Source organism: Cygnus atratus, chromosome 3 (genome assembly GCF_013377495.2).
Source record: "Cygnus atratus isolate AKBS03 ecotype Queensland, Australia chromosome 3, CAtr_DNAZoo_HiC_assembly, whole genome shotgun sequence".
Lineage (NCBI taxonomy): Eukaryota > Metazoa > Chordata > Aves > Anseriformes > Anatidae > Cygnus > Cygnus atratus.
Window position 1 is genome coordinate 71,904,589 of NC_066364.1, and position 27,925 is coordinate 71,932,513.

General features: G+C 38.7%; 1 protein-coding gene across 1 annotated transcript; it reads right to left on the minus strand.

Annotated features, from left to right (window-relative positions):
- PLG (plasminogen) lies at positions 1–25,746 on the minus strand. Its single transcript, XM_035538777.1, has 19 exons — positions 25,698–25,746; positions 22,808–22,943; positions 20,264–20,370; positions 15,084–15,198; positions 14,124–14,263; positions 13,412–13,532; positions 13,171–13,289; positions 12,258–12,420; positions 11,533–11,663; positions 10,593–10,758; positions 9,657–9,823; positions 8,617–8,765; positions 6,617–6,710; positions 5,000–5,120; positions 4,154–4,228; positions 3,654–3,794; positions 2,416–2,522; positions 1,352–1,497; positions 1–162 (listed from the first exon to the last, which is right to left on the minus strand). Exons 1-19 carry the CDS (start codon positions 25,744–25,746, stop codon positions 1–3), a joined length of 2,409 nt encoding a protein of 802 aa, XP_035394670.1.
- Positions 25,747–27,925: the final 2,179 nt, after the last annotated feature.

Genomic DNA, 27,925 nt, shown 5'->3' on the forward strand with positions numbered 1-27,925 from the left:
TCAGTTGTTTTCCATTACGCTCCTAATCCAAGGAATATAGTTAGAAACTCGAACATAAACTCCAGGTTTCATGGGTTGGGCACAGCCAAGGCCCCAAGAAGTGACTCCATGTTGGACAAATTTATCTTGGTCCAGACAGACTAGAGGTCCTCCACTGTCGCCCTAAACAGAGTGAGAAAGAACAGGATGAAAGACCAGTATGCAGAGTGGCACTCTCACAGGAGGCACAGAAATAGAAATATCTCTTGCATGAGAGGTCTTCACATGTTATAAGAAGGCACTGGAGCTTTAACCAGAAAGGAGCTTTCTAACACATGCTGTAAAGTTATCTCTTCTTGTCAACTCTTCTTGTCAAATAAATGTCAACATTTATTTTTGAAATAAGGGGATTTGTTGAGAAGGAATCGTATTGCTCTTAGTAACTGTTAATCCGTGCTTCCTTCCTCACTCTATTCTCTGAGGTGCTTACGGCTTCACGGTCAAAGACCAAGTGAGTGCATGCATTCAAGACATATTTATTAAGACATGAATGCACATCCCTCAATGGCTTGCTTGACCATCACCGTACTTGTGTATAGGGTAGCTGTGCTGTGTTGGCAGTGGTGTTGACTTGCCTACTGAGGCAGGCAATCTGCTGGTTTTGGACTTCTTTCCAGAGTCGTCTCTAGCTTTTCAGGGAGGAAAAGTGTTCATTTTGACTCAGTATGTTAAGCATTTCTAAGCCTTTTCATGAATTTAAATAAACCGAAGAACTAAATTTCAAAACATAGAATTTCGGAGAAGCCTTCATGCTGTGCTTGTGAGATATTGTGAGCTATTGCTAACCGTATTCTTCCTTTTCAGCAAAAGGAAAGTTCAGCATGAAGATTGCTTCGCATGGAGTGACTTGTACAGGCATTGACGCTTGGTAACTAGTTGTTCCTTTGGCCTTTGGTATGCTTAAATGGCAGACTCCTGTCTACTGATCCTTTACTGCTAACTGGGATGACTCGGATTGTTAACTGAGCTAGCTTTAGTATTGGAGCTAGTCTAACTGAGACAAACAAAGTGGTCTGGAAAAAACATCAGACCATTAGTCATTCTAGGCTGGTTTCCATACACCTGGCTCAGGCTGCCATGTATTTCCATGTGCTTTGTAGTTCAGAAGTATCTGAAAAATTACCTGCCCCACTTCCTAGCAGCAGATGAAGGAGCAAGGAAAGAATAGAATCCACATGCATTTTTCAGCTCTTAAACCAGGTGGTGTGGCAACATCCTGAGGCTAATTTTAAGCCTCTAAAGCACAGAAGGCAATGCACTATTTGATCTGAATTCATTTACAATAAAAACTGATACTCACAGAATTTCTTACCTGGCAACTATCTGTGCCTCCATGAATATTCCCAGCACAGAGTTCATGATTTTTGACTTTCCCATTCAAAAATTCAGGGCGGTTGCATATTTTATTCTCAATTACAGGGAAACCAGTTTCTTTTAAGTAGCCATCACCCCCAGTTCCTTTGCAAATAATATATATTAAAATAATAATAAAAAAACAGCACAATGAATGACAAAGGTAAATGAGCATCTCTGCAAAACAACTTTGTGATAGGAATAAGCAGTAAAATAAGTGTAGTGTTTATGCACTATGCACGTACTTTCCATGCATAACATAGAGTGATTCCAAAGTCAGTGTTATCAGCATCATGGCACTTAAAACCTCTACCACCCACCAAAATCCGCATTGCACTGCTTGCCCTTACTGCTCCAACAGTAAATCCGTACGGATTCAGTATGCACACTATCTGGGGGAGTCATTCCCAAGCCATTTTATTTGTCAGTATCTGAGAATTTCTCTCTGTGGAAGAAAGCAGGTAGGAAGTAGGCAGTTGAAAATGGCATGATGGGCAGAAGCAAGGAGACAGAAGATAAGATGCTCTTCTCAGACAAGACAAAGTAGGAGGTGTGAAAATGTGAGCATGTTTATATTTGAGTGAGACCTTCTGAACAAGGCTGGTTGGGAGAAAAATCACTGGAGAGAATGAGCAAACTCACTTCATGTGATTAAGAAATAGCCTAAGTCTAGAAAAACCTTCCTTCTGACTGTGTAAAAGACCACTTTGGGGAAAAGCACAGTGAACTGAGAAATAAGAGTAAATATGCCCTTAGGTCTGATTCTTCTCTTTTAGTACTGGTTTAGGGAGTTTCAATTTACATCACTCTGAGTGATTTAGGAGAATCTAAATCAGGAGACACTGGAAAAAAAAGCAGTACCTGATGAATTGTGATGAAGCACCATAGAATTATAGAATCATCTAGGTTGGAAAATATGGACACCTACAAGCTTTTTTGAGTGTTTTTGGCACACAGTGAATATATTTTGGACACAAGTATATACCAGAAATGGAGCTTTCAGGTGTGTTAATTCTCTCTCACCTTTTGTATCTCCCCAACCTGTCACATAGCACTCCTCTCTTCCTCCTAACACAGAATTTTCTTTAGGCAAGCAAACTGGGATTACATGATTATTGATGATTGCTGGGCTGAAAGAAACAAACAAAACATTCATTCAGGAGCAATCATTAGAGCATTTATACTTCATAGCACCTTCAGTTTTCTAAAGAGATTTTATACAGTCAGCCTTTTTTTTCCCTTGAAATCCTAAGCTTCAGGTAAGTGTTTTTTTTTTGTTTTGTTTTCTTTTTTCTGAAGTGCAAAACCACCTTTATCTTAGGCTATAATCCCACAGAACATGATACACAAAAGGAAAAGATTTGAAATGGAGAACAGTTAACTTTAGACATTAAAATAAATAAATAAATAAATAAATAAATCCAAGAGAATGTGTCTATGTAGGCTAATGAATAGATAACAAAGCCTAGCTAACTCTGCCTGCATCCAATCTGACTACTTATAAGTCACTTTCAAACTGGACACTGTTAGCATAAAGCAGAGTCCGAGTCCATCTGACTTACCTTTGGGTGCAGCTTGTTTGCTAGGCTCCATTAAGAAGCCACGCTAATTGTGTTATGTTTTGGATTTGCATTACACCCATGGAAATAAAAGCACAAGCACAACATGTTCATATCAGCTTGTAGCTGTATAGGTGTATTCCTCTTGACTGCACAGCATGTTAGAGAGAGTTTCATGCCAATGGAAACATATGCAAGCAGGGCCAACCAAGGGTATTGTATTAAAAGTTCATACTACTTGCCTGCACAGAGGACAACTACTGGAAGAAATCCCCTCACTCTATCATGGAAAAAGTATGGGTTTACACATATTAACATTGCAGCTTTCAATCCTCATTACCTTACCAAAGTAGAAGTGTGCAGGGAGAGACCAGAAGTGAAAGCTCTTCTAGGCACAACCTCCTTCTACTCTGCTGCCTCCACCTTGCCTCACAACAGCTGGCACCAAGCGCATCGCCAGCCTGTGTCACCATCCCTAGCCATCCTCCCCTCCCAAAGCAGCCCCTTCCCTTTCTGAAGCCCTGCAACTGAATTACCTTGGTTTCCACTGGAGTTTCTGCAGAAAGGGAAGAAAGAGAGGGCCACAACATGTAAAGAAATATACATTTCAATGACACCCACAACCAACCACTATTTAGTAAAAATAGAGGCACACCAAAACTGTCCGGGCAGAATGAAGGAATACTTCAGGTGAAACGATACCTCTTCAGTTTTAGTAGAGCAATGTCCACTCTGTGTGGCTCCTTGAACAATTTCTCAACATCTATTTTCTGCACCGATGGCTCTGATGCTCTTTCTCTGTGTAATCCAAGATATACTTTATATGCAGATGGCCGTGATGACCTATTGGAAATGATTGCACACAGTGAGCTGATGAATGCACACCCAGGATGTAGAACTCTTATGACATTGTTGGGCACCTTCTTCTATCAAAAAAAGAAAAGTAAAGCATAAGCTTAGTTTTGTAATCCCTTATTATGGCCCACAAAATCAAAGCTTGCTGGAGAAATGTATCACTTCTCACTCCTTGTTTTTCATTCAAAACTCTGCTTTAATGAATGACGAATAGCCTTGGCTCAGTTCTTGTATGTGCAAGCTGTGCAGAGAGACAGCTCAGGTTGGTTATTGGGCCCATTTTGTTTCTCCTCTTATTTTCTATCTCATGTTACTGAATTCTGATGCAGACTACAATGGATACTTACTTTTCTAGGCAGTGAGCAGCAGTAAGAACCCACTGTGGGTCTATCAGAGTTCCCCCACAGAAATGCAGGCCATAACTGTAATAGAGCAGAAAAGCATGAAAAAGGGATAGGTTTAAGGTGGGCAAGTCAATTGTACATCACTTCAGTTCATCAGTTAATCCTTCTAGCACAGCTGTTACAAACTAAAGATCTTATTCTGTGTTTTTATTAAGAATCAAACACTTTACTTTCTTTGAACAATATTTCTTACAAGGACAGTAGTGTTGTGTAGGCATTTTTATGAAAACAGCTTTTTTTTTTTGATTATTATTATTATTATTGACCAGTGTTTTTATTACTGGAAAGCCTTATGCACACAGATGTATACTTTTTTAGAGATCATGGCTTTTATCCAGCTCTGATCCCAGTCAGAAAGCTTTGGAACTGGCCTTGATTCCTAAGCAAGATCTGTAGTAGCCATAATTCAAACTGTTTCCTCACCTTGTAGGATACTGACTCTACAGCAGGATATAGTAAGAGATTTAACTTCTTTCTTCCTTTTAGTGAAATAACAGCATTTTTCAAATTAGCAGTTGTGTCTATTCTATAGGCATTTGTCACAAAAAAATAGTATTCTTGGATATCTAAATTACCTTCTAAAAGATTATCAAACAATCTCATTTAGAAGAAATGTATAGCCTAATAAAGTTTATTTTCAACTTTTAGTTTAGAGGCATTTAAGCCTTCTACAATTTTTAAATGCAAATTAAGTTTTCCCTTAGACTGTTGCAACCATGTACAATAACATCCCGTGAGATGCAAAAGTTCCTTGATTGTGAAGTCTAGTGTAATGGGGAATGGCTATACCTTGTCCGGAGACTGATTTGCCAGGGCCAGGAGTGTGGATGTGAAATACAACCAGCAACAATCCTTTGAGCACACAACTTTTGTCTGAACTTGGATTTCCCACACTCATACTGAGCAGGAGCTACAGAATAAGAAAAAAAAAAAAAAAGAATTCCCTATGAGGAACTTTAGAGTATTTGCTGTATGTATTCACTCTGCACTCAGAAAACTAAAAGTTGAACCTCTTATACTTATCTCTTCAGGTTTTGATCTGCAGGCAGTTATATACTACATACCATCTATGTTTTGTTAGGTTACCTTCACCTGCAACACTTAAAAAAGTCTGGTATTTTTTTTTCTCATATGCTTCTTGGTTTTCAGCAAAATACAAGATTAAAACTCCAATGAGGTAGAAGAAAAGGAGTGGAGGGAAGAAGAAAACAGAAAGAAGAAATAAACTCTCCCAACATCTTTAAATGTATTCTTACAAATGACAGCAATGAAATAGCTGCAGAGCCAGCTGTATTCAAACTAAACTTAGTGGTACAGCACATGAAATTCAATCCCTGTCTCTGTGGAAAAAAATTCTGTCCATTCTTATGTCAGGCTTCAGATGTCTCTGAACTATTCAAAAATGGCAGATTTTATTTAGTCATGGAAAACTGACTCTTAACAATATGGCATATAGATTTGTTTTTGTCAGCAAAAGGAACTAAATAATGAAGCTGAAGGAAAAAGCATGTTTCCGCTGCTTTTTAAGTGAACAAAAAAAAAAGTATTTTAAAAAGAAATTGGATCCTCAAAGTGAAGACAATAATCACGTGAAAATGTGTTTTTTTCCCTACGAGTCCCAGCCAAACACTTTCAAGGCAGCAGTACTTTTATAGTTACGTTATGTGCAAATTATAGAGCATCTTATTCTTTGTTCCATTTTGGGGTTTTGATCAGAGGTAAGTAAACATATAAGCATATTTTCTGTTGCTTGCAGCTGAGAGGATAAAGCGTCAAGAAAGTCACCCTTGTTTTGAGTGGGAACTACTTCCTGGCCTGGCTTTTGTTGTGATGGACATGAAAGGACTTGAAATCAAAATGCAGTAAAACATTATGACTATCTACGTTGTTACACCACCTCATTCAGAGTTCTGAACTGCTTTATTAAGAGTAAAAAAGACAAGGGAATTTGATTAAATATTGGGCGCCAGAAGAAGGACAATCTGTTTTACATCCAGGTCAGAACCAGTCACATGAGCAGGGGATGCAAACATTTTGCTGAGATAAGAGTATCCCTTGTTCAGCATGGCCACACACATCTTATGACTCAGTTGTGCCAGGTGACCAAGCAGGAGCAGGGACAATTTCTGCAGGACAGCCATATTTTGAAGTACCTGGCAAAACCCCCATGGGCTTCAGTGTGCTCCAGGAAAACCTTGTGCTCTGCTTGGGGATTTTGAGGAGTAAGCACTACTCTTAAGAATTCAGACACTGTTTTCAAGCATTACTTCCCCACAGCCTTAATATATCTAAAGCTCTTTCACTGTCTTAGAATAGTCTTTCAGATTAATCACTGAATGTTCTCCAGAGGTCATAAAAGATGGTCATATAAGAAAGAGAGACACTGGTCTTTAAAGGAATAATTACGGCACTTGGGAATGTCACAGTACTCCCAGGCTTTTCTTGGGTCTGTTGTGTAGCACCAAGGTCCATTCACATCTCCGTCAGGATTTCTGCAATACTGTAACAAAGAATGAAGATACCAGCTATTAACAAGAAGGGGAAGAAAAAAAATACCAATGCATGTTTCAGAATAAAATCAAGTTAAATTTGGGAAATAAATTTCAATTCCTTACTGATAAATGGTTTATATTTCATTAAAAAAAAAAAAGAAGTTTCATTTTTCTATTTTCTCTATGAGTTTTAAAAAAGATAGTAAAAACAAAATCTCTTCAACTGTCTCCTGGCAGCAAGCTTCTCTAGAGCAAGCTTGGATTTCTGACCTCTCAAGAAATGTAGATCTTGACCTAGAGGTTTTCTAAACCACTAAATTGTCTACTCTTACTTCCACTGTGGTTAGCAGGAACAGCAGTGTCAGCTCTGAGGTCTTTTCACACCCACTCTGTTTTCATGATTGTGGGGTAAGTAGGTATTGTGTAAGGTGATCTTGCACAACTTAGTGATCCCTATGAGTCCCAGGGGCAGGGGTGTAGTGTTCACCCACACGTAGGGTGCTGGGTTAGCTGAATTACTGTGTAGGGTTCACAGGCTGTGCTGACTAATCTCCACTCAGCACAGATACATCATACAGTTGCAAGCTCTCACATGGAAGCGTGTGAATTCAGGCAGTGTCATCTCAAATCATGTCCCACCATCTGCCCATGCCTTTATTGACCACCCTAAAAGACAGCAAGCAAGACCACTTGGCCCTGCAGCAGCATCCCACTCCTACAGGCTTAACACAATCCTGGTCTTCCAGAACATCTTCACCCTCTGTGCCCTGCCCAGAGCTAGTGTTCAGTAGGTAATGCAGAGAGGAGAGGAGAAGGGGTATAGACAGACACAGACTGCCACATTGCTCACAGAAGTTAGCAACAAGAAAAGAAAACAGTTTGAACTCCTGGTCTCTGATTTCCCAATGCAGTCTCCTCTCTATTTCAGAAATTCTACCAGATACTTTTCTAATTATGGAAGAAAATATACTCTGAATTATAACCCATGCCTTAGAAAAAAGGAGAGGATAATTGCTTCCCTTCTACAAGAGTCCCTACTAATTACTCTATGCAAGAGCCAAAAGGTTATGGTGAGCAGCTTTTCATAGAGCATTCCCCCAGTCTGAGCTGGAATTCAATACAGGCTATGTGATGCTATCAGAGAAATGGCTAAAACAAGCTCTAAAGTTATGCACCTGGAAAAACAAAACAAAACAAAACAACAAAAAAACAAGCCAAACCAAAAAAAAAAATAATAACAAAAACAAGCTGGCAGCATTATGCAAGCTCTTTATATCGCATCCACAGCTAGCCACAACTGGACAAGTACTGTATGTGGGATGTTACAAGCTGGAAACATACAGCTGGAAACATAAGATCTTTTAATGGGTACACATGTTAAGACTAGAGATGAAGTTTAGAGATGGAGAATGAGTTACAGAATGGGTCAGAAGCATGATGGGCTGCAGCAGAAGTTGGAGGGCTTTGTAGGGGGAGGGAACTAGTAAAGGCTTAGGGCTGCAATCCATCATGTATATATCTCAAGGAATTTGGACTGAACAATGAACCCCCCACATCTCACCTGTCACTCTTGCTACTGAAACCTATGACCCTGGTGTATTTTTTTTGGCAGAGGAGGCAGAGGTACTGCCCACAAACCAACTCCAGATAATCCTCAGCAGTGGCAAGAAGCAAATGCTGATCTGAAGTCCTTTGACTATGCTGCAAAAGCATTTGATGTTGCTGCTGGGATCTCTGTGTGTTCCAATGAAGAACAGACTGCTCATGTCAACACGAATTAATGTGATCGGGTTCTTGGATTAAACTGAGGAAAACAAATCAATTTGCAAAGACCTGGCATGAAACGCTTGCTCAGGGGCCATGAAAAAGAGGAAAAGCTCAATGACAGCAAGTATTAAATGAGCAGCTGCTTACATTGTTATCCAGGCCTGCTTCTGGATGAGTCAAGGGAGTGAAATAGTCATGGCTGTGTGGTCTCTGAGACCTCCAATCTTGACAAGTCCTGCCCCTTGCAGTTTTCGCTATCGTGCCACGATAATCTTTACCATTTCCATTAATGCATTCTGTGAAGAAAAAGGAAAAGGAAATGACTGTTACGATTGTCAGCTGTGAGCTATTGCGCCACATCCATTCTTGATGGTGGTGTAGCAGAAATAAATTTGAGGAAATGTTATTAGGACTTATATGTCCTACTTAATATGTGTACATGGAAAGAAGGACAAGGTAGTGTCAATGGTCTCTAGCAGTCACATTTTAATTTGCTTGCATTTGAAAAGCTTTCTTCATGATTATGAAAATTATAAATTAAAGAAGCTTAGATTCAGCTGACCCCTTCTGACTCCATAAGCCAGGACCACAGAGGCCATGCACTCATGAAGTCTTTTCCTTATAGGCACTGATACCAGTTCACCACCATGTTTTACAGTACGTAAAAGGCAGTAATACATAGTCAGCCAAAATTATTAGTTTTCAACCTGAAAAACAGGACAGAATAAAAAATGAAAGCTGGATACAACAAAGTTGTATCTGAACTGAATTCAAAAGGCCAGCTGTCGTCTGGTGGGAAATGGAGCTCTGGAGATATGAATGCATGTCACAGGAAAAGATATTCTTGGAACAGTTTCCAGCAAAATGCCATGACCTCCATATTTATTGTCACTGCTAGTAGACCTCCCACCAGAGTGTAGAGACTATCAGCCATTTGTTTCCTTGTGTTTTCAATATTGCCTGATATCATAGATGAAAGATCCTATATTAATCTAAAATTGAATACAGAAAATATCCTATAAAATTCTGCAAGAAAGTTCATTAAGTGATGAGAGTGAATAAAGTATTATATTAAATTCTATAATTATTTAGAATTCTCTTTCATTCTCACTAAATTCTATGACTTTTGCATAAAAAGCAACTTGCTTTTTACTGTTATTCCTGAGGGGAGCAGAAAGTATTCTCACCAGGATCTGGTTCCAGAGTTGTCTGAGGAGGTTTCGGTAGAGTGATTTGTAAATTGTCATCACACCTCTTCAGGTTGCAGTACTCCCATCTCACACCTGGGTCAGTGGTGTAGCACCACGGCCGGCTATCAGCATCTGGGTTTCTGCAATAATTCTGCTTCAGGTCCCTACAAATGCAAGCATATCATATGCCCATCCATGCCACAGGTCTGAGAAGAACTTGAAAGAATATTTTAGAAAGCAGGACTGGAACAGAGATAGTGTATCTTTTATCATGTACAATGTCTAATAGAAATCTTATTTCCAGCATAAAGAAATCAAGAAAAAAATAATTTTGAAATTAAAATTTAATTATGAAAGAAAATTTAATTATGACAAGTACTTATTCACTATTGAAGGCATATAGTACTAATACAAATCCAGATAAGAAAATGCAGATATGTATATTAAAGTTCTAATTCTTTTTACTTTTATAAATATAGTAATAGCTTTTAGGAAGACATACCTTTTTAAATTTCAGAATAAATAAATACTAAGTGTTAGGAATAAGAAAGTCACTCATCTGTTCCACAAAGCTCTAATGAACTGCAGACTAGGAAGCAAAGACTCAGGAATAAACTAATGTATAGAAATAGTTTGTTTCAGTGTAAGGGAAAGTTTATGAAAACTTTTAATTTCTTTAAAAGCAATATAGAAACAGTTAACAGTCTAAAGCATAATAGTAACAACTGTGTTTTGTTTCAAGATTATATTAAAAGATAATCTTTCCACATTAAAAAAAAAAAAAGAAAAAAAGAAAAAAAGGAAGGAATGATTTTTATCAAGTATGCTCCCTTTTCAACTTTAAAATCACTGTTGTGTAAAGGTGCTAAAAACAAAAATGTGTTTATGAGTGGTCATTCATGAAGGAAACATGGAAATGGGAAATACACATACGCATTTGGGAACCGGTCTGACGTTTTATTGTGACGATGTGGTGACATTGAGTTCCAGGCTTGACATTTCTTTCCTGTGACAGTGAAAGACGTTGTGCCACGATAACTCACACCATTGCCTCGATAGCACTCCTCAGTAATTTGAGCTTGCTCAGGCCCATCAACAGCTGTAGTGAATAACAAAAACACTTCCCTTGAATCTTTATACTTGGATATTTATATGTGAACACAGAAAGCCAACAGAAGACAGCAAGCCAGAATACTTCACTGACTGCCACAGCATGCTCCCTGTAACAAAATCTTTCTCAAACTGTAGATCAAAAAGAAGACTTCCAAAATGTTTGTGAAATTTCATGATATGCTAGATTTAAAGCACTTGTACATCAATTATACTGTCACGCATGCATATTTATTTCAGCTAACAATCAAAATATTCACACATGGATCAAGATTTCTCCAGACTACGGGAATGTCTGTGACTACCACACATTTGCACGTGAAATAAGCATACTTTCTGTAAGGAGAATATCTTTTTGATTGCTTTTAATGAAGCCTAGGTACAGTGCTTATAAATTACCTTAGGTTTTGCTTTGAACTCAATTTGTAATGAACTTGCATGTAAAGCTAATTAACTTTTTCATGGAACATTTAAAATTTAGAAGGGGAAGGAACCACCATCCAGTAAAAGACAAATAAGTCTGTTACTGTAATTTTTCCCAAGTTGGGTCAATAAGTGGCTTAATACTTTCTCTGCACTTCTCCATCAGACTGAACATACCAGCCCCGTCTCCACACCGGGCTCAGGAATTCAACTACTAGATAACATTATTGAGAGTTACAGCAATAATACAACTCAGCAGAGGGCCACCTAAGTTTGTTTTGCAAAAAAAACCTCAACAACACTTCACTTCCCTACTGCAGATGTCTCCCATTGTTCTTACCAGCAGTGTCTTGCTCTACTCCATCACAGGAGGGAATGGTGCAGTATTCCCACCGAGCAGTTCTGTTGGTGGTGTAACACCATGGCATTTTCTCACCATCAGGGTTTCTACAGTAGTTTTCCTCTAAATTCCTGAAACAGAAAACGTGGCTAAGAAAAGCCTCTCATGGAAACTTGATAAAGGTTATGAACAAGGAGGGAATGTATCTTGCTGCACAGTTTACTGCTGTATTTACATCTGGGTAACTGCTATAGTCATTTACTGATGCCATTTACTAGATGAATAATTGCAATGCACTGATGTTTTGGATGTGCTAAACCAGACACCTGCTGGATGGGTAGATGATTTGAGGATTATACTTCATGCAGTACTTTGAGGCCAAGAACAGTGCAGCAGAAACATAGAGTGAAAGTATCTAGCCATAAGCAAGTATCATAATAATTACTTTCTTATTTTACATAGTCTTGCTCAAGCAACAATACAGTAAAAGGATGAACTGAAGAGGGAAAAAGATAAATAAGCAGAGCTTTAAAGTCAGAAGAGGACATGCTAGTACCCAAAACCAAGAAGTGAATAAAAATAGGAAAACGTGTGAAAAAAACAACTGAAAAGATGATTGGCACTGGTGTAGCTTGAAAACTCTGCAACACAGTTGAAGAAAAATGAAGTCATTCTGTGCCTTGATACTTCTCATGGGCAGCGAATACAGGAGAGGTTTCACTTACTTGCAGGGATAGTTTTCAGGAGTGCGAGCATGTCTGTGAGGAGATTGAGCACTCCAGTGCTGACAGGTATTTCCTGATTCAGTAACAGATATTGTGCCTCGATAGTCTTCTCCTCTTCCTGATAGGCACTGACGTCCTGGTGCAGGTTCTGGTGGGGGTGTTGCTATTGCAAAGTTAAACACAGAGTTTTATTAGGTCAGATTTATAGCTTTTTGGCAGGTAAGGTTTAAAGACGAAAATGTGTGGGAAGTCCAAAATGTACAGAAAATATCTAAAAATATTTTCTTATCTTTTCTGTCTTTGATTTTAACATTTTTACAAGCAGCCAGGAAACAACACAACAAAGTGTTAGCAGCCCCATCAGAGCACAGCTGGAAAGTGAGCAAATGGTAATATTGTGAAGAAAACTGGGGTGAAAGTGGCAGGCACATCAGATACAGGTGTTGGTGCAAACATAAAAGAGGTGTACTCTAACTGGTGAGAGTTAGGGGTGACAAGGATGAGGTCTGGTGAGAAGTCCCAGGGAAAAGTATGGTGGCAAGGCCAGGCCTTCAGGGGAAAAGGAAATTGAACCAGAAGTGAAAAACAAACAAACAAACAAACAAATAAAACAACAAACACAAAAGTTTTTCAGAAAGAATGGAACTATCATCAAAAAGGGAACACAGAAGGAATACCTTTGACAGAAATCTCTACCCTCAAAAGAGCTATCAGAGGCTCGTTTCAAGGTAATTTCATTTTTTTTTCCTTACTTTCCTGTTTTTTTGAGTTAAAAGTCAGTGTTTCTTATTCTTTCCTCTTTTTTGGGGGGTAGGGTGGGGCTGGCTCTTCTGTTTGTTCTAGCTCTTTGCACCACCCTGAACAGAAGGTGTCTAGATGTATTCGTGTCTAGAACTCTGTAAGTCAGACTCACTGCAACGAGGAATGTCACAAAATTCCCAGCGTTTATTCGGGTTGGTAGTGAAACACCAGGGCCGGGGTTCACCATCAGGATTACGGCAATAATTCATCTTCAGATCCTTCTCTGGAAAACTGAACAGGAAAAAAGAAATAATAAAGTCACTAATGGCTAGCTGTAACAATTAGCCTGTCTGGGGCAAAGTGGTCTTCAGGCCACCTTGATGATAAATGTCTCATCACAGAGTCTGACTCACTTTTCAGGGAGGTATCCGTGAGAGTGAGGTTGCTGGGAGTCCCAGCGCTGGCACTCAAGTCCAGATGTTGTTGTTGCAACTACTCCGTGATAGTTTTCTCCACTGCAGTGCATGCACTCCACTGTAGGAACAAGGCAGAACGAAGACAAGAGAAACAGAAAATTCCTGTGAACTGATCCATAAACATTCACACTCACTTCACTTGACAATCAAGAGTCTAGTCATAACCCATGGCTGAAAGTCAGCCTTTTTTGGCAAAGTAAAAGCTTCTTTTTCTAGGTGAGTTGACTTAAATTACTTGATTACTTTTAGAGTATTCCATTTAAAAAATACAATACAGACTATAGTTCTTGAAAGAGATGAATTAAAACTACTGAGTTATAATTGAAAATCTATGCCTTGCTCCTATCATGTTTTATTGACTTTTGCATTAGCAACCATCATTTGGTTCAATTCTAGGATTAAGATATAAGAATATATTTTTATAACATTCTTTTGACTAAGTAAAAATTGTTTGTATAGCTATTTTGGCAGTCTTTTGATATCTTTGTGGTTGCTGTTGAAAAACTTTATGGAAATTTCCAGGCTGAACTAACCTCAAATTTGGAACAAATCTTCAATTAAAAATAAAAGTGTCAGAATAAATTCAAAGTCTTGAACACATCTAACACATCTTCCAAAAAGGGGTAAAAATTTGTATACATATCCTGACCTTCACACTCTAGGATGTTACAGTAATCAAATCTGGTATTAGGATCTGTTGTGTAACACCAGGGTCCCTTTTCATCATTATCAGGGTTTCTGCAGTAATTTTCTTCCAGGCCTGCATTAGGGTGTTTTTCAGGTGTATAACTGAAAAAGAATTAAAATGGGATTAGAGAATAACGGAAATAACCCAATTGTTTATTTGAGGACTCTAGAAATGAAATCTGTATCTGATGACCATTATGAAGATGTCATTCATTAGAAGTCTCCTAACAGCTACTGAGTGCCCTAACTGAAGGGTTACCAGTGCCGTAGCTGTATAATTCAGGAAATGTATTGTTTTTAAAGCCAGCAAAGTCTTTAATACTTGCATTCACTCCAGCTATCCAGTTTCCAGTAGTTTTTGCTCAGCCAAGGTACTTTTTAATACACAGAGAAAAGTCTTCTTTGGCACATGTTTCCAGGAGATACTATGAGAAGTACTTTGCTGAAATGTGAGAGCTCTCTCTGACCTGAATGCGTCAGTAGACGGTTGCTAAGTAAACCTGGTTGGTTGTTTTTCATTAAATACAATAAATACTGCCTTGTTGATTGTCTATGGATTCACCAATAGAATGATGTACTCAGTCTCATTTTATACCTTCAGCCAGGAGAAGAAATTGCCCTGCTGAGATTAATGAAAAATCCTTATTGAAGCAGAACCAACAGCTTCCCTGTCTATCATTTTGCTCATGTAATGACTACAAAATTAAACGCAACTGGCAAGACTGAAAAAGTCCCCTTTGATCATTCAGCCCCAATTGCAGGTGTCTGCGTTCCAATTCAGATTAAAGAAGAAAATTATTGTAGGAAATTATTTTATAAAACTTGAACACCAAATGCAGTGCTTATAAGACTACTCAGCACATATAAATGGCTTAACAAAATTAAAGAAAAACATGAAAATACAAATATGAAAAGGCCATACTTAGGTTTATGGGGTATACTGTCAGACCATTTCTGGCATGGCACACCCTTCTGAGTTTTGGCTTCTGTTCCTCTGTAATTCACCCCTTTCCCCTCCTTGCATTCTAGAAGATAAACTGACATGACACATGCATAATTAATCAGTATCATCACATTTCTTTTGGAATTTAGCATATACAGAATCAATTTTTTCATTAAAGTTCAAAATTCAAGATAAAATACAAGATAAAATGGACAGTTGGTTGAAAGTGCACATTATACATGTTTTTGTACCCTTAGCTTTCAAAACTTAGTAGTCACTTCATAAAGAAAATAAATAAAAAAAAAAAAAAGAAAAAGGAGAGAAAGAATTAGCAATGAAACCCTGTCATTATAATAGTCAAGGGGAGTATTAATGTTGACATCAGCCTGATGTTTGCATTGGTATCCTTGAAAACATTAAATTCTTTTAAATTATTAACTTTTACATAAAAGTGGACCTGAAATCTCGAGGTTGTCGTTTTTTTCCTGGCAGGAGGAGGGAGCAACCACAAATCTACTGCAGCCTTTAAGATTTCTCTGGGGGGTCTGAACAACCATCTTTCCAAGCAAAGAGCTGATGACTGTGACATGAGAGCTGGCATGCAAGCGGTGGCTCTGCCAAGGCACAGCAAAATGGACTTAGATGTCTGCAAGTTCCCTTGGAGCTTCTGCATCTGCAGTTTAGGGAGAGTCACTGCCAGGCAGTATGTCCTCTAGCTTGGAGAAAGAAGCAGGAAACTCAATAGCTTCTCTGCCCAAAGCAGTGGGTTACATGATGTGGTTCAGCAGCAATACTGACTTCAGGTATTCCTGGCTCCCCACTGCATCTTCTTTTCCCAAGGCTTTGTCACAGCATCTGCACAGCTGCATTAGTGCAACTGTTGACAGGGTCATGCTGTTAACAAGACCTAACGTGAAAGAAAACTTCCAAAAAAGCCTCACAGTCTATAGCGATAGAATATCCTCAGTGAAGTTATGGGGAAAAAAAGCAAAAGATTGGTGAGGATTATCACGCATCCATAGCAAAGCAGAACTTCAAACCCTCATTAATTTTCCCTAACACTGATTAGTGCACAATTCTTCCAAAATGTACTCTGTGCAGAACCCATCATTAAAATTAATGTATAAAAAAAATATATCATAAAAAGTTGTTTCAAGCCTGGTCCACAGTGCAGACTCATGCAGTCTCAGTGCTTGTACATTCACTGTCTCTGAGTTGAGAATAATGTCAACTTTGTTCTCTTCTCAAACAGCCAGTAAAGGTTAAATGGCAAAATCTATCAATAACCCTCCCCCCCCACCCCCTGACTTCCCCCAAGTCCAAACATGCTGGCCATGAGATTCCCAGATTTTTCTTAGTGCAATTACCTTTTGTGTTTATTAGCAGATGAAATAAATCATTTTTATTAGTCACTTATGTGTTTAGTTAAGACAGGCTTCATGAAGCATTTTTACTTTAAAAATATAGATTGCATTGAAACAACAACCTATTTTTTTATTTTTTATTTTATTTTATTCCCCCCCCCCCCCGGAACTTTGGCATTCTTCACATCCCCCCCGCTTCAACATTTTTCTATGCACAGGATATGTTTCATCAGCCAGTTCCTCTCTTCTAGCTGCAATAAAGCAACTTCTCTTTTAGGTTGTGACCTGGCTCGTCTCAATCTCAATGTTTTTAAGCAACACCCAAATCAGATATTTGTGGAGATCCAGTTTTGCAACAGCTTTTCTCATCATTTGTTATTCCAAAGCTGATGTACAAGCACAAGATTAGCATACACCTGCAGAAAGACTGTCATTTTACACTGATCTGCCTTAACAAAAGTGAAAAGAACTGACACTTGAATCTGAAAATAGTTCCAGATCTTCTGTGGGCTGACAGGTAGTTTAGAACTAGATTTATGAGGCTACCTTTAGGCCTATCTTCACTTCAATGTATGTATATGGGCAAGTTTACTCTAGAAACTTTAGCTGGAAGCCATTTGGAACCCTCAAACAGTTTTGCAATAAATTAACATTAAAAACCTGAATAACTGAACATTGAATCAGTCAAACACTGACTCTTTCTGTTTGCATAAACTTTTGACCGTTTATATAACCTTTAAGTTTCTTTCTGTCTGATGACAAATAACTAACTTTGATCCCCAAACTCAACCCATGTTCCCTTGGGTTAACTATTTACAAACAGGTATGTGCATAGCAATCCCCAAACACTAGATTTAATTCTTATGACTCTTTCTACAACCCAGAGAAGGTTAAATTCCTGTTCTATACCACATGCCATAAGAAAAATAATTCTGAAAACTCTGTGATTATTGTTATTATTATTACTGTCATTATTAATAAAGGCTTCAGCAATTGTATTGCAAAAATATCTGGTCATGTGATAGGAATTTCCTTGAAGTATCCAGATGGCAGCAGGTCCTAGGGACAGTGAAATGGTCTGTCTAGGTAAAAGCTTCATTTTTCTTCTTCTTTTTTTTTTTTTTAACTGATTTAAATGTTGTTATCATTAGAATGGACACATAATTAAGACCCTCTGGAATGAAGAGATGAGCAACAGAGAAACTATCTGACACATACACACCAAGGGCTACATTAACGCACTATCTAATATCTCAAAACTATCCAAGAAAGAATGTTTCACAGCTTTTCCCACAGCTTTACAGTACTTATGTGTATATACACAGTCATGCACATATATATGCGTAGTCAGGACTTTATTATGCTTTGTAGGAATCTTGGAGATGTCCCCCACCAGTAATCAAAAACTCATAAACCAGAAAACAGAACAACTGAAATGAAGCACATCTTTTGCTTTCTCTGGGTAGATGTGCAAATTTTTGACATTCTAGCTCAGTAAAACTGCATTTTTTTATATCAAGAAACTAAAATCCATGCCTATTATCACAGAAAGATACCATAACAGATTATCTCTGAATATTGCAGGACTGTTATCCAGGTTCTAATGCCAGTGAATCCAAATGACGTCTCAAAAATGACAGGGTAAGCCAGAATCACAGTCTTCTGATCACAGTACTGAAACAAAATCACTAAGGAGTATTTCAAAGTAAGTTATTTGTTCAGTTTTTGAATTTTCTTACTTGCTAATAGATCCATTCTGTTTTCATTCTACAATAGCAGATTGTTTAGTATTCTGCAGCAGATCGTTTAGTATTACTTAATCATGGTTCTGGGAAATTCCCACCAGCTTCTGATGCTATAATAAAAGCATCTTATGTTCAAAACATCAAATTATCTATCAGTTATATATACAAAAAGGGAAACTGGCTATGGGCTTCAGAGCTTTATCTCTAGTTATTGCAGATGGTAAAAATAAATTCTCTGCCAAAAAAAATAATTCCTATATTGATCTGACCATTTAAAACATCAAAGATTTTCAAGCCAGGCAGTGAGTTAATAAAGGTAACTGAATATTACATTTTCTTTTTTTTTAATTATAGTAGTTCTACTAAATATAGTAGTTCTGGGAGTTCTCCCCGAGCAGTCAAAACTGAATTATGAGTTGACATTAAAGTCAGAGAAAAAATCAAACATCTCCTCAAAGATTATAAAAACATGAGAAAAAATACATAGAATCATGTAAAATACTAGCCTGAAAAGGACCCTCATAGGTTTTGGCGCAAACCCCCACTCAGCTTCTGAGCTGGATGAGGCTGCTGAGAGCTTTGTGCAGTCAATACCTGTAGGGGTGGAGGCTCCACAGCCTCTCTGGGCAATGTGGTCCAGCGCTTTCCAACTCTCCTGTGAAAACTTATATCCACCATATCTGAATAAAATTTCATTTGGCTGCTCAGTTGCAACCCAGATAAAGTTATTAAATTACTGTGTAAAATCTGACTTGAGCCAATCACATAACATTACCTTATTTTTCGAGGCTTTGCAAGCCAACAGAGGAGTAAGAATGCAGTTTTGTGGAGCAAATTGATATTTACAGTCTAGTTATTGTGAGTCTTGACTTTTGCTAAGAAACTGGCTTATTGAGACCACTGGATGATTTGCACCACCTGAGAGACCAATTCATTTCCTTTCTTTGTTGAAGGGGGCCATATCTGTGTTACCTACCACAGTTTCCAATTTCTGAACATTCTCAAATGTATTAATATATTTTTTTAAAATTTACAAATTGACAAACGTTGAAATGCAATGATGACAAAGTCATTTAACAGAGGGCATCACTGATTCTATTAAAAGGTTAGCTGATTATCTCACGTCTGGTTGATCGGTAAGGCTATTTTTGGTGCATTATTAAGTCAGAGAATGATACAATGAAACTTACATTACATTAAAAATGAAATACATTCCTTCTTCCCTCTATATAGCAAGAGATCAGTGCTTGATTACATAAGTCAAAAATAGTCTTAGAACCCAATCATTTGTCTGCCTGTGGCATAAGGTGATAGATTTTTTTAGAGATGATAAAAAAATTGGATAGTTGCCATTTCTTAAAGACAGACTTAGCATTTGCCAGATAGAATAGGAAATCATATGCACTGTAGTCAAAAATTTTAATTTATGACAAAACTGACAAAAAAAAAAAACATATACAAAAGGAGAATCCAAAATACCACCACATCAATTAATTATATCATACACATGAATAATTCTGAGAATGCATGAAACTAAAATAAAATTAATTTGAGTACCCCTGAGGTAAACTGTGATTATTTTAGAGATGCGTATGAAATTATTTGGTAGTTTCTGTCAGTTTTCCACTGGACAAAGGTCTGTCTTAGAAATCATTGCCAGCACAAGTAGCTCTTCCTAGTACTCTCAGCAGAGACAGAGAAGATGGTAGTGGCAGAGAAGATAGGTTAGTGGCAGATTTAAAAGGAGAGAAGGGACCCTTATGCACCTCCTTTACTTCTAGCACTATCTGTGTTCTCAGAGCCAACAGTGTTTTTTTGTGTCCTGTGGATCCCCAGAATTTAGGGAAGAGGGAAGCTGCCGGAGCACTATTCTGGGAAAAGAAGCTGGCACTTGCTTTTCCAGCAATGTGCCAGAAATGTGGTATTAGGTAAGGGCTGATCTACCCACTTTGTGTGACCCAGTGAGGATGTGGCCCTAGCTACAATAGCGTTATGTTAGTCTCACTCAAAAAGGATATCTCAGAGAAATAATATCAAAATGTAAACTTACGTCTTTTTTCATAAAGAACTGCATTTGTTCTTCTGAATATCACTGCTGTTTTGGTGTTCTCAGCCAATGTTAAACACTGTTGGTCTTTACTGGTGAATAAGAAGGCCCTGTTGAAATTAAGAGGAGAGAGCAAAGTAAGAAACAGTAATTGAATGTGTGCATTATTTTCCTGAACACCCTTTCTAGTATTCAGTTATCATTTTGGAAGCACGGCACTTCAGCAATATTTAAGATCCAGCCACTGTTTCACAAATCACTTAGTACCCCATTTGCAGTGGTGATTTGACTCCTGAGTCTCCATATCAAAGTTAGGTTGAAAGGGAGCTATATGAAGAAATCATGTCTAGGGTAAAACAAAACAAAACAAAAAATCCCACCAACAGTTATAATGTACCAGAAATGCCAGAGAATATGTCAAAGAGGATACATGCACAAAGGACCTTGACCTTGTTTCAAAAATATTAGTGTTCATTCAAGAAGCAGAATATTCTACAGTATTCAGCAGTTACCAAGGAACAGGTGAAACACAACAAACCAACACCAAACCAACACTTGTGATAAATGTTTTAAGTCATCATTACTTGCAGCAATGTAAGCACTTTGGAAAACAAAGCTATTTGTTCAGTAAGTGTCAAGGTTGTTAAGTCTGCAAAACTAGAGGGGATGGTGTAACCTTTACAACTGTATCTAAGAAAAACTCCTGGGAGGCTAAGTAATTTCTATTATTGACTTTTCTGAACCAATGAAGAGCAATAGAAACATGGCATTAAGCAGGCAGGTCTACACTAGGAAATTAAACAATGACAAAGCTGCTCTGTAGCCCTGAGATCAACTGGCAGGGTCCAGGTGTGCCTGTACTTCTCAGTTCGCACAGCCTCTTCCCAGAGGAGTGAGATCACATCTGAACTTCCTGCTGAGTCCATGAGTTCTCTGAGAAGTACTGGTTGTTCTAGGTCAAAACTGAACTCAGTTCTTCCCCCTGATCCAAGCCGAGCTCTCAGTAATGCTAAATTTACATTAGGGTTGTAGTTTACAAGCATGGTCCAACACTCACCTAAGGCAGAAGTACAAGACTGAAGTATTGGCCTGCATTCGTCTGTCTGAAGCACTGAGATGACTGTGCTGGCCTGGTCTTAAAGTTCTGCTTAACATTTACCTTTCTTATCCCAGACTCTTCCCTGCCAGATAGCACCTGTTCTCTGCTGATCTTAAGAGATCTCAATTAATCAGGGAGGCAAGGACAAAACACCCTAAAGTCATTCTACTGTCAGGTGATGGACCTGAGATAGAGGCTAAGGACCTGAGGTAGAAGCTAAGGAATGATATTGAGCCCAAAAGGGAGCAATAATCCTTACAAATTGTAAATATATAATCTTAACATAGACTCCCATTCTCTCTGCCTTCATTCCTACCTGCCTGAGCTAAGTAATACTGAAGATTTGCCTTCTCTGTGTGGTTTTCAGAGAGGGAAGTCAGATCAAAGGGAGTAAGTGAAACTTTATGCTGTCAGCAAACATCTGTCATCCTTTAGGGTTATTACATCTCTTTAAAATAAGCATAATTTTCCCTTTTACTGTCAGGTCCTCACCTTTTTCAGATTTAAAACACAAAGTTATAAAACACATGAAGCAGTCAGCACCAGGGTATCCCTGAATGATAAAAACCTGAAAAAGAACCAAGTGCTGGAAAGAGCGCTGCAGACAGTCAATATTCTGAGTTCAAAAAGATATCCTGCAGAAGTGGTAGATCAAGGGCTCATGATGATTAGAAGAGAAAACCTCCCTGCCTCACATGGGAGGACAGCCTCCAACCGCAGTCACGGTTCTCTCTCCTCATTACTCCAGTTGCCTGCTTTACAGCTGAGATAAAATGAATGGGCTCCTGAGGCTTAGGTGTGGAAGGCTCAGAAGCCTTAGGCTCAAAGCAAGAGGCTCTGCTAAGACAGGATCCTGGGCAAAAGCTGGTGGTATAGACTGGTTAACATCTTTCATCCTTCCTAATCCCCTGGGCCTTGTTAAATGCAAATACAGAGAGAGTGCTTGGCCAGAAAAATGACTTAGGTTTAGATGCCTGTCTCCTTCTCACAGTAAATAGAAGTTACCCAAGTCCAAATTCTAGTAAAATTCAGAATAATGGACGTGTCTTCAGGATAATATGTAAGGCAATGAACATGAGCAATGTGATTATTGCTGCCATAGATTCCCAAGCAATTATTTATGACTCTATTGCAAAAGGAATGTAAGAGTCCTAATGAAACCATGTCAAGCTGGTTTTCGGAGTGTGAAGCTATACATCAAGAGATAATAATATTTTCCAATAAAAATCTGACATAATTTTCTTAATTGTTCTCTGTTTGTCTTTATCCATGTCTCTCAGGCATTGACTTTCTATATGCCTTCTGGTTTTCCAACAAACCTCAGAAGAGCATACTCCTAGGATATTCCTTTCAAGTTCAGTCAATAAATAAAGTAGACTACTCCATCATCTGTGCATGTGCATGTTTCCACCATCTGAAACATGTATATAGGAACCAGCAGAAATTACCTGCAAGTGAATTTAGTTTCAGTTTCACACTGCTCCGCACATTCTTCTTTAGTATTTGTCTTATAAATTTGCTTCTTTGGGTTAAGCAGCCAAGCTCCCTCTGTTCTCACATAGCTGTCTAGTATGCTTCCTTGCACTAAAAGGAAAGAGAAAAAAAGAGGTAAGAATGTGAATGCAGAAATGATAATTTCAAACCTCCATGTTAAATTCTTTGTCACCTTGGTGAGCAACATCATCATTTAGTTACAGTGAGAAATCAGTTAATGATGACATTAACAGAGTAATTAATTAAAAAACGTTTTTCTTGCCTGGTATGGTAAAGGGTGGTGTCACTAAAAACCCAGTGGAAAACAAGACAGAGATGTGGCTTGAACAGTGCTTTGTGTCATTCTGAAAGTCATTGCAAGTAACACAAACCTAATGTATAAAGTGAAGAGAACAAAGAAAAATGACAGAAAGAAAGTAGTGTGTTTTCAGAGACATAAAGAATATATTGGTTGTCCATACTCTGGAGAAAGTGTAGAAGTGGGACTCAGGAAGGATATGAAAGTGTTGTCTATTGCTGATCTCTACCCATATAGGACCATTTCAGTTTTATCAGTCACACCATAGTTACCTTTGTTTAAATTCTCTTGCAAGAAATGAGCCATCATTTTGGGGTTATCACTGTAGTCATGTTCAGTTTATCTTTTTTTTTTTTAATAAGTCTGTATTTGATCTTACCTAATTATTAAGGTAGCAGATGTTGCCCTCTATTGCAATGAAAGAACACAGGACAATAAACCAGTAAATAAATTAATCTTATAGCTTCTGAGCTACAGCTGCATGATCCATATATGTGACACTAAAAGGTAGTCTTGTGTGAACCAATGAACACCAAAAATGCTCAGATAAAATCTTCTTGTAAAGGAGTTTGCCATTTAGTGCTTCTGTTGTTGTTGTTGTTGTTTGTTTGTTTGTTTTTCCTATTACAGCTATGCAATTTCTGAATGCTTAGCTATAGTTGACCAGACTATGACTTTCATGACTCACAGCTGCAGGGTCATGGAGTTGCAGGAGTCTTGTGATTTTTTTACAGTTTCTTTATTGGATGAGCATATGATTCTACTGACAAACATTTGGCTCTGGCAGTTATCCATTCTGCATGGTTTCAACTTCAAACAGGCATTTGGCCCATGGTCTTTGCAGCACACCCCAGTCCTGCTCTGTGCGCTGTTCTGTGTTCTGATTTACACAGTTGCAGAATAAAAGGCATACAGGCTATGAATCATACCCTGGCTTCCCCCTCATGAGTGACAGACATGCTAAAGGAGAGGAACTTATTTCTTCATCATCTTCTAACCCTTTTCCTTCTGAGCCATTGCCCAATGGCAGCAGGATGGAGAGAAGGCAGCCTCCTCCCACTCAGACCTATAGACTCTGATCAAGGGACTTTACAGGACTATTTAATTATGTCTTTGATACTGAGGAAATTTCTTTCAGGCAACTACTTCATCCTTCCCTAAGAAATGCTCTTCTGTAGTGTGAAACAGGCTGGCATGACTCCTGGTACAGTTAAATTCCTTCAACTGAGTGCCTGCAGTTGAGTATTGCTCTTTCTGATAAATTTGCATCTACAATGTAGAGCTGATAACATGGACATAAGAGCTAGACTATACTTCCTCTCACACCACTGCAAATCCAGAGAGGTTACTAGATGTTTTTTTCTGTGTGTATGCTATGGGACAGAGTGGCCCTAAGGGGTGACAGTTTAACAGTGTGCATGAAAGAAAAGCATAGTTAAAAATAAAATGAAGATAAAGTGGAAAAGGATACAATAAAAATTCACATGACAGGCACAGGACTCACAGATTCCACTAGGTATTTCAAAACAAAAATGACATTTAGATGAAGTCAATTGTGAATGAAAACATTAAACTGGGTTAAAAAAATAAAATGTGACAGTGGTGCTGTAATGCTCTCCACAACGTCAAGAGATTCAAGTGAAGAATCGAAGAATTCCCTCTATGGTGTAGCCTCCTTGCAACCTTAATTCTGTTCTGTTTTGACACTTTGACATAACATTATCATAATAATTACAGCATTTGATTTTTTTAAAATATTGATTGGGTCATAACTTGTTAGGAAGGGCATAACACTTTAAGAAAACAACGAAACTACATGCAACTACAATAAAAACATGATACATTTTCTTGCTACCACTTTCCCAAAGTCTATGGATTTTTTCAGTGTAAGAAAGATGTATTACTGCCTTTTTCAGAAATGCAAATATTTATAGCTATTCGATGAAAGACTTGCAAGCAGAAATAGAGTATTGTAGACAAAAGTAAAAATCCTATATTTTCCACCTCCTTATATAATTCTTACTTATTTGAGAAGTGTATTTGATTTGAATTAGGGTGTTTTTTAAAAACGCAGTTTAGAAACTAGAATTTAAAAATGATTGTTCTTAACATTAAACAGTATCTAGAATTTGTTATGCTGGGACTTGCCTCTAATATTTCTAGTTGCTAAAATCTATTCATACATTTTTCTAACTGTGACCCCTTTTATATTTTCCAATTACACATGAAAAACACATGTCCTTGTAGAAGGCTACTTGCCAAAGGTGCCACCATTTCTGGCCATTTGGCATGTTGGCAAATGCTTGCCATTTGTTCCCATGCACACACCAAGGTTGTTGCTCTTCTCGTGCCTCTAACAAACACAACAGAGCAACCACAGCTCTCACTTTGTTCAACAGCAATTCTTGCTGGTCAGCAAGCCCCAAACCCACCATCATCCAGGTAAGTGGTAACACGTGGATTTGAGGACCCGTCTCCACAACATGGAGCTTGCAAGCATTTGGCCCCCATCTCACCCACACAAGTGGAAGGCAAAGGACTCTTACCTGAGCTGAGCACAAAAAGAAAGAGCAAGGCAGCTTTGCTAATTCCCATTTTGGCCCAGCTGGAAGGTGCTGGAAGTTGTGTGTGTCAGTGCACAAAGTTTTATTGACTTGCGCTGGAGTGAGGCAGCATCAAACAAACAAGGCAGGCAGATTAAGTTAATCATTCTCCCATGCTGTGACCCCCTTTGCCGTGGAGTGCACGTTCAAACAACCTTGAATTGGATATATTACCAAATCAGGCTCCGACATTTGTATTATTGGATGCTGGGAAATGTGAAGGCAAGTTCCTGTTTTGTGGGGCATGTTTTTGTTCTCAAATTGTTTGGTCTCACTTTGCTAGAGAATAGTCAAGAACAATGTTGCTGGGAAGTATGGGGAATTGTTTGTCCAGGCAGAACTTGTTTTTTCTTAACGCTCGAGTCCCAGTGGTAATTTCAGCCATGCACACTTATACTGGTGTGTAAGGACCAACTTCAATTTAATCTCAGGGTAAGCACTCAGGGTAATCTCAGGGTACTATCAGATTGAGACAATATTAACACTTGAAAGATGGTTTAATATAACTTTTATTCTTTTTTCCTTTTTAATCAAATAATTCAAATAAGATTTTTTATTTTTATTTTTGGTGGTGGTGTTTTTTTTATGAGTAAGACTTACAGGTCATTTTGGTCAATGTCTAGCATGTCATAACTTTATGTTTAAGACCCATAGACAGCTATTTAGTGTTCTTCCTTTCCAGACATTTAACCTCATATTGTATGCATAAACTCATCCAGTGAGGGTGTCAGACTTTGCTCATTATTATACTGATTTCAACATCAGCTCTTCTCTGCATTTCCAAGTGGCCTTTGCCTTGGAAAAGTTACAATGCAGAACTGTTTAATGGCTTCTCTTGCATGTTAGGTCACTGGTGGAGCTTCAAAACAATTTGTGGTATCAAATATGCTAGTGACTCACCTGAGGCAGGATGGGATGCTGGATGAGGAAAACAGGCTTGAATGTGCACCACTGGGTCAAGAAGTTCAGACTTTTGCAATTGAAGGCAAAAAGTTCATAGAATCATGTACTGTACCTAAAAAATAGCGAGTCTATCCATGACCTTTTTGCACCTACTTTAAGTCTAAACCACATTGTAGTGAGAGTCTGGGATAAGGTTAGGGATGAAGGAGTAAATGTGTATGAGAGCAGAACTGTAGTGTGGGTACCAGATTAGCTGCTATTTTACAAATGGGTACCAGATTAGCTGCTATTTTACACATTCTATGAAAAATCCAGAGCTGGTCCTGCTTGTAGTTTTGCGTAGGGTGCTGTAATACCGTGTTATCTATTTTTCTATGTTTGATGTTATTTTAATGTGACTTGTGAAATACAGCAAAGCGTGGGTCATCTGTAGAATCTTGGGAGACCAGCAGGGAACCAAAGCAGATGGGCCCAAGAGAGGAGGTGATGGGAGCTGGACTTAGCTGAGGAAAACTCTTGAAGAGCGATAGAGAGGAATTAGATGCTTTGCAATTATGTGGGATTGGGGTTACCAGTTTTAGGAACAATTAATCATTGGGAAAGAAGGATGAAATGAAGGAGCAGATCACAAAGTAAGCTTTGGTGGCAAACAGGCTTTGGAGAGCTACTGAAGGCTCATTTAGTCCCACATGATATTCACAATCTTAACCCCATTTTCCGTTCTCACTCCAGATCCTGGTTTCCTCTCACCCATTCCATACCTCTGGTGTCCCAGCCACCATCTTGGCCCAGCCCAGCCAGTGTGCGCTCACCTATCCTCATGTCTTGTTAGCTTGCCTATGACCTTCCTGAAATTGCACTGCCACACACTGAAGGGGCAGCTGGCACCTTTGGTGGACACAGTGCTGCCCCACAGCCTTGGTGCAGTCTGGTTTGGCCACTTGGAGATGCTGCATGGGCCCAATGCCTTGGTGGGACATGGCTGCTCTGTGGCTGCGCTTTTCTCCTTCCTCCTCAGAACAGCCCTGCCCTCCCCAGTGCCTCTGCCATCTTCCCCACTCCTCTGCATTCTCCATGTCCAGAGGTATTCTCTGGGTTGCCACATTACGGTGCCCATCTGGTGGTTAAGGTGTAAGAATAGAGCTATATATTCGGCTTAGATACAGCTGTTTCTCCTATGCACACTGGAGTTGATCCCCTCCTTTCCGGCCCTCCCAGCAGGGCCTTGGGGCCATCCTCAGTCCCCATTTTCCTGCCAGGGACTGATT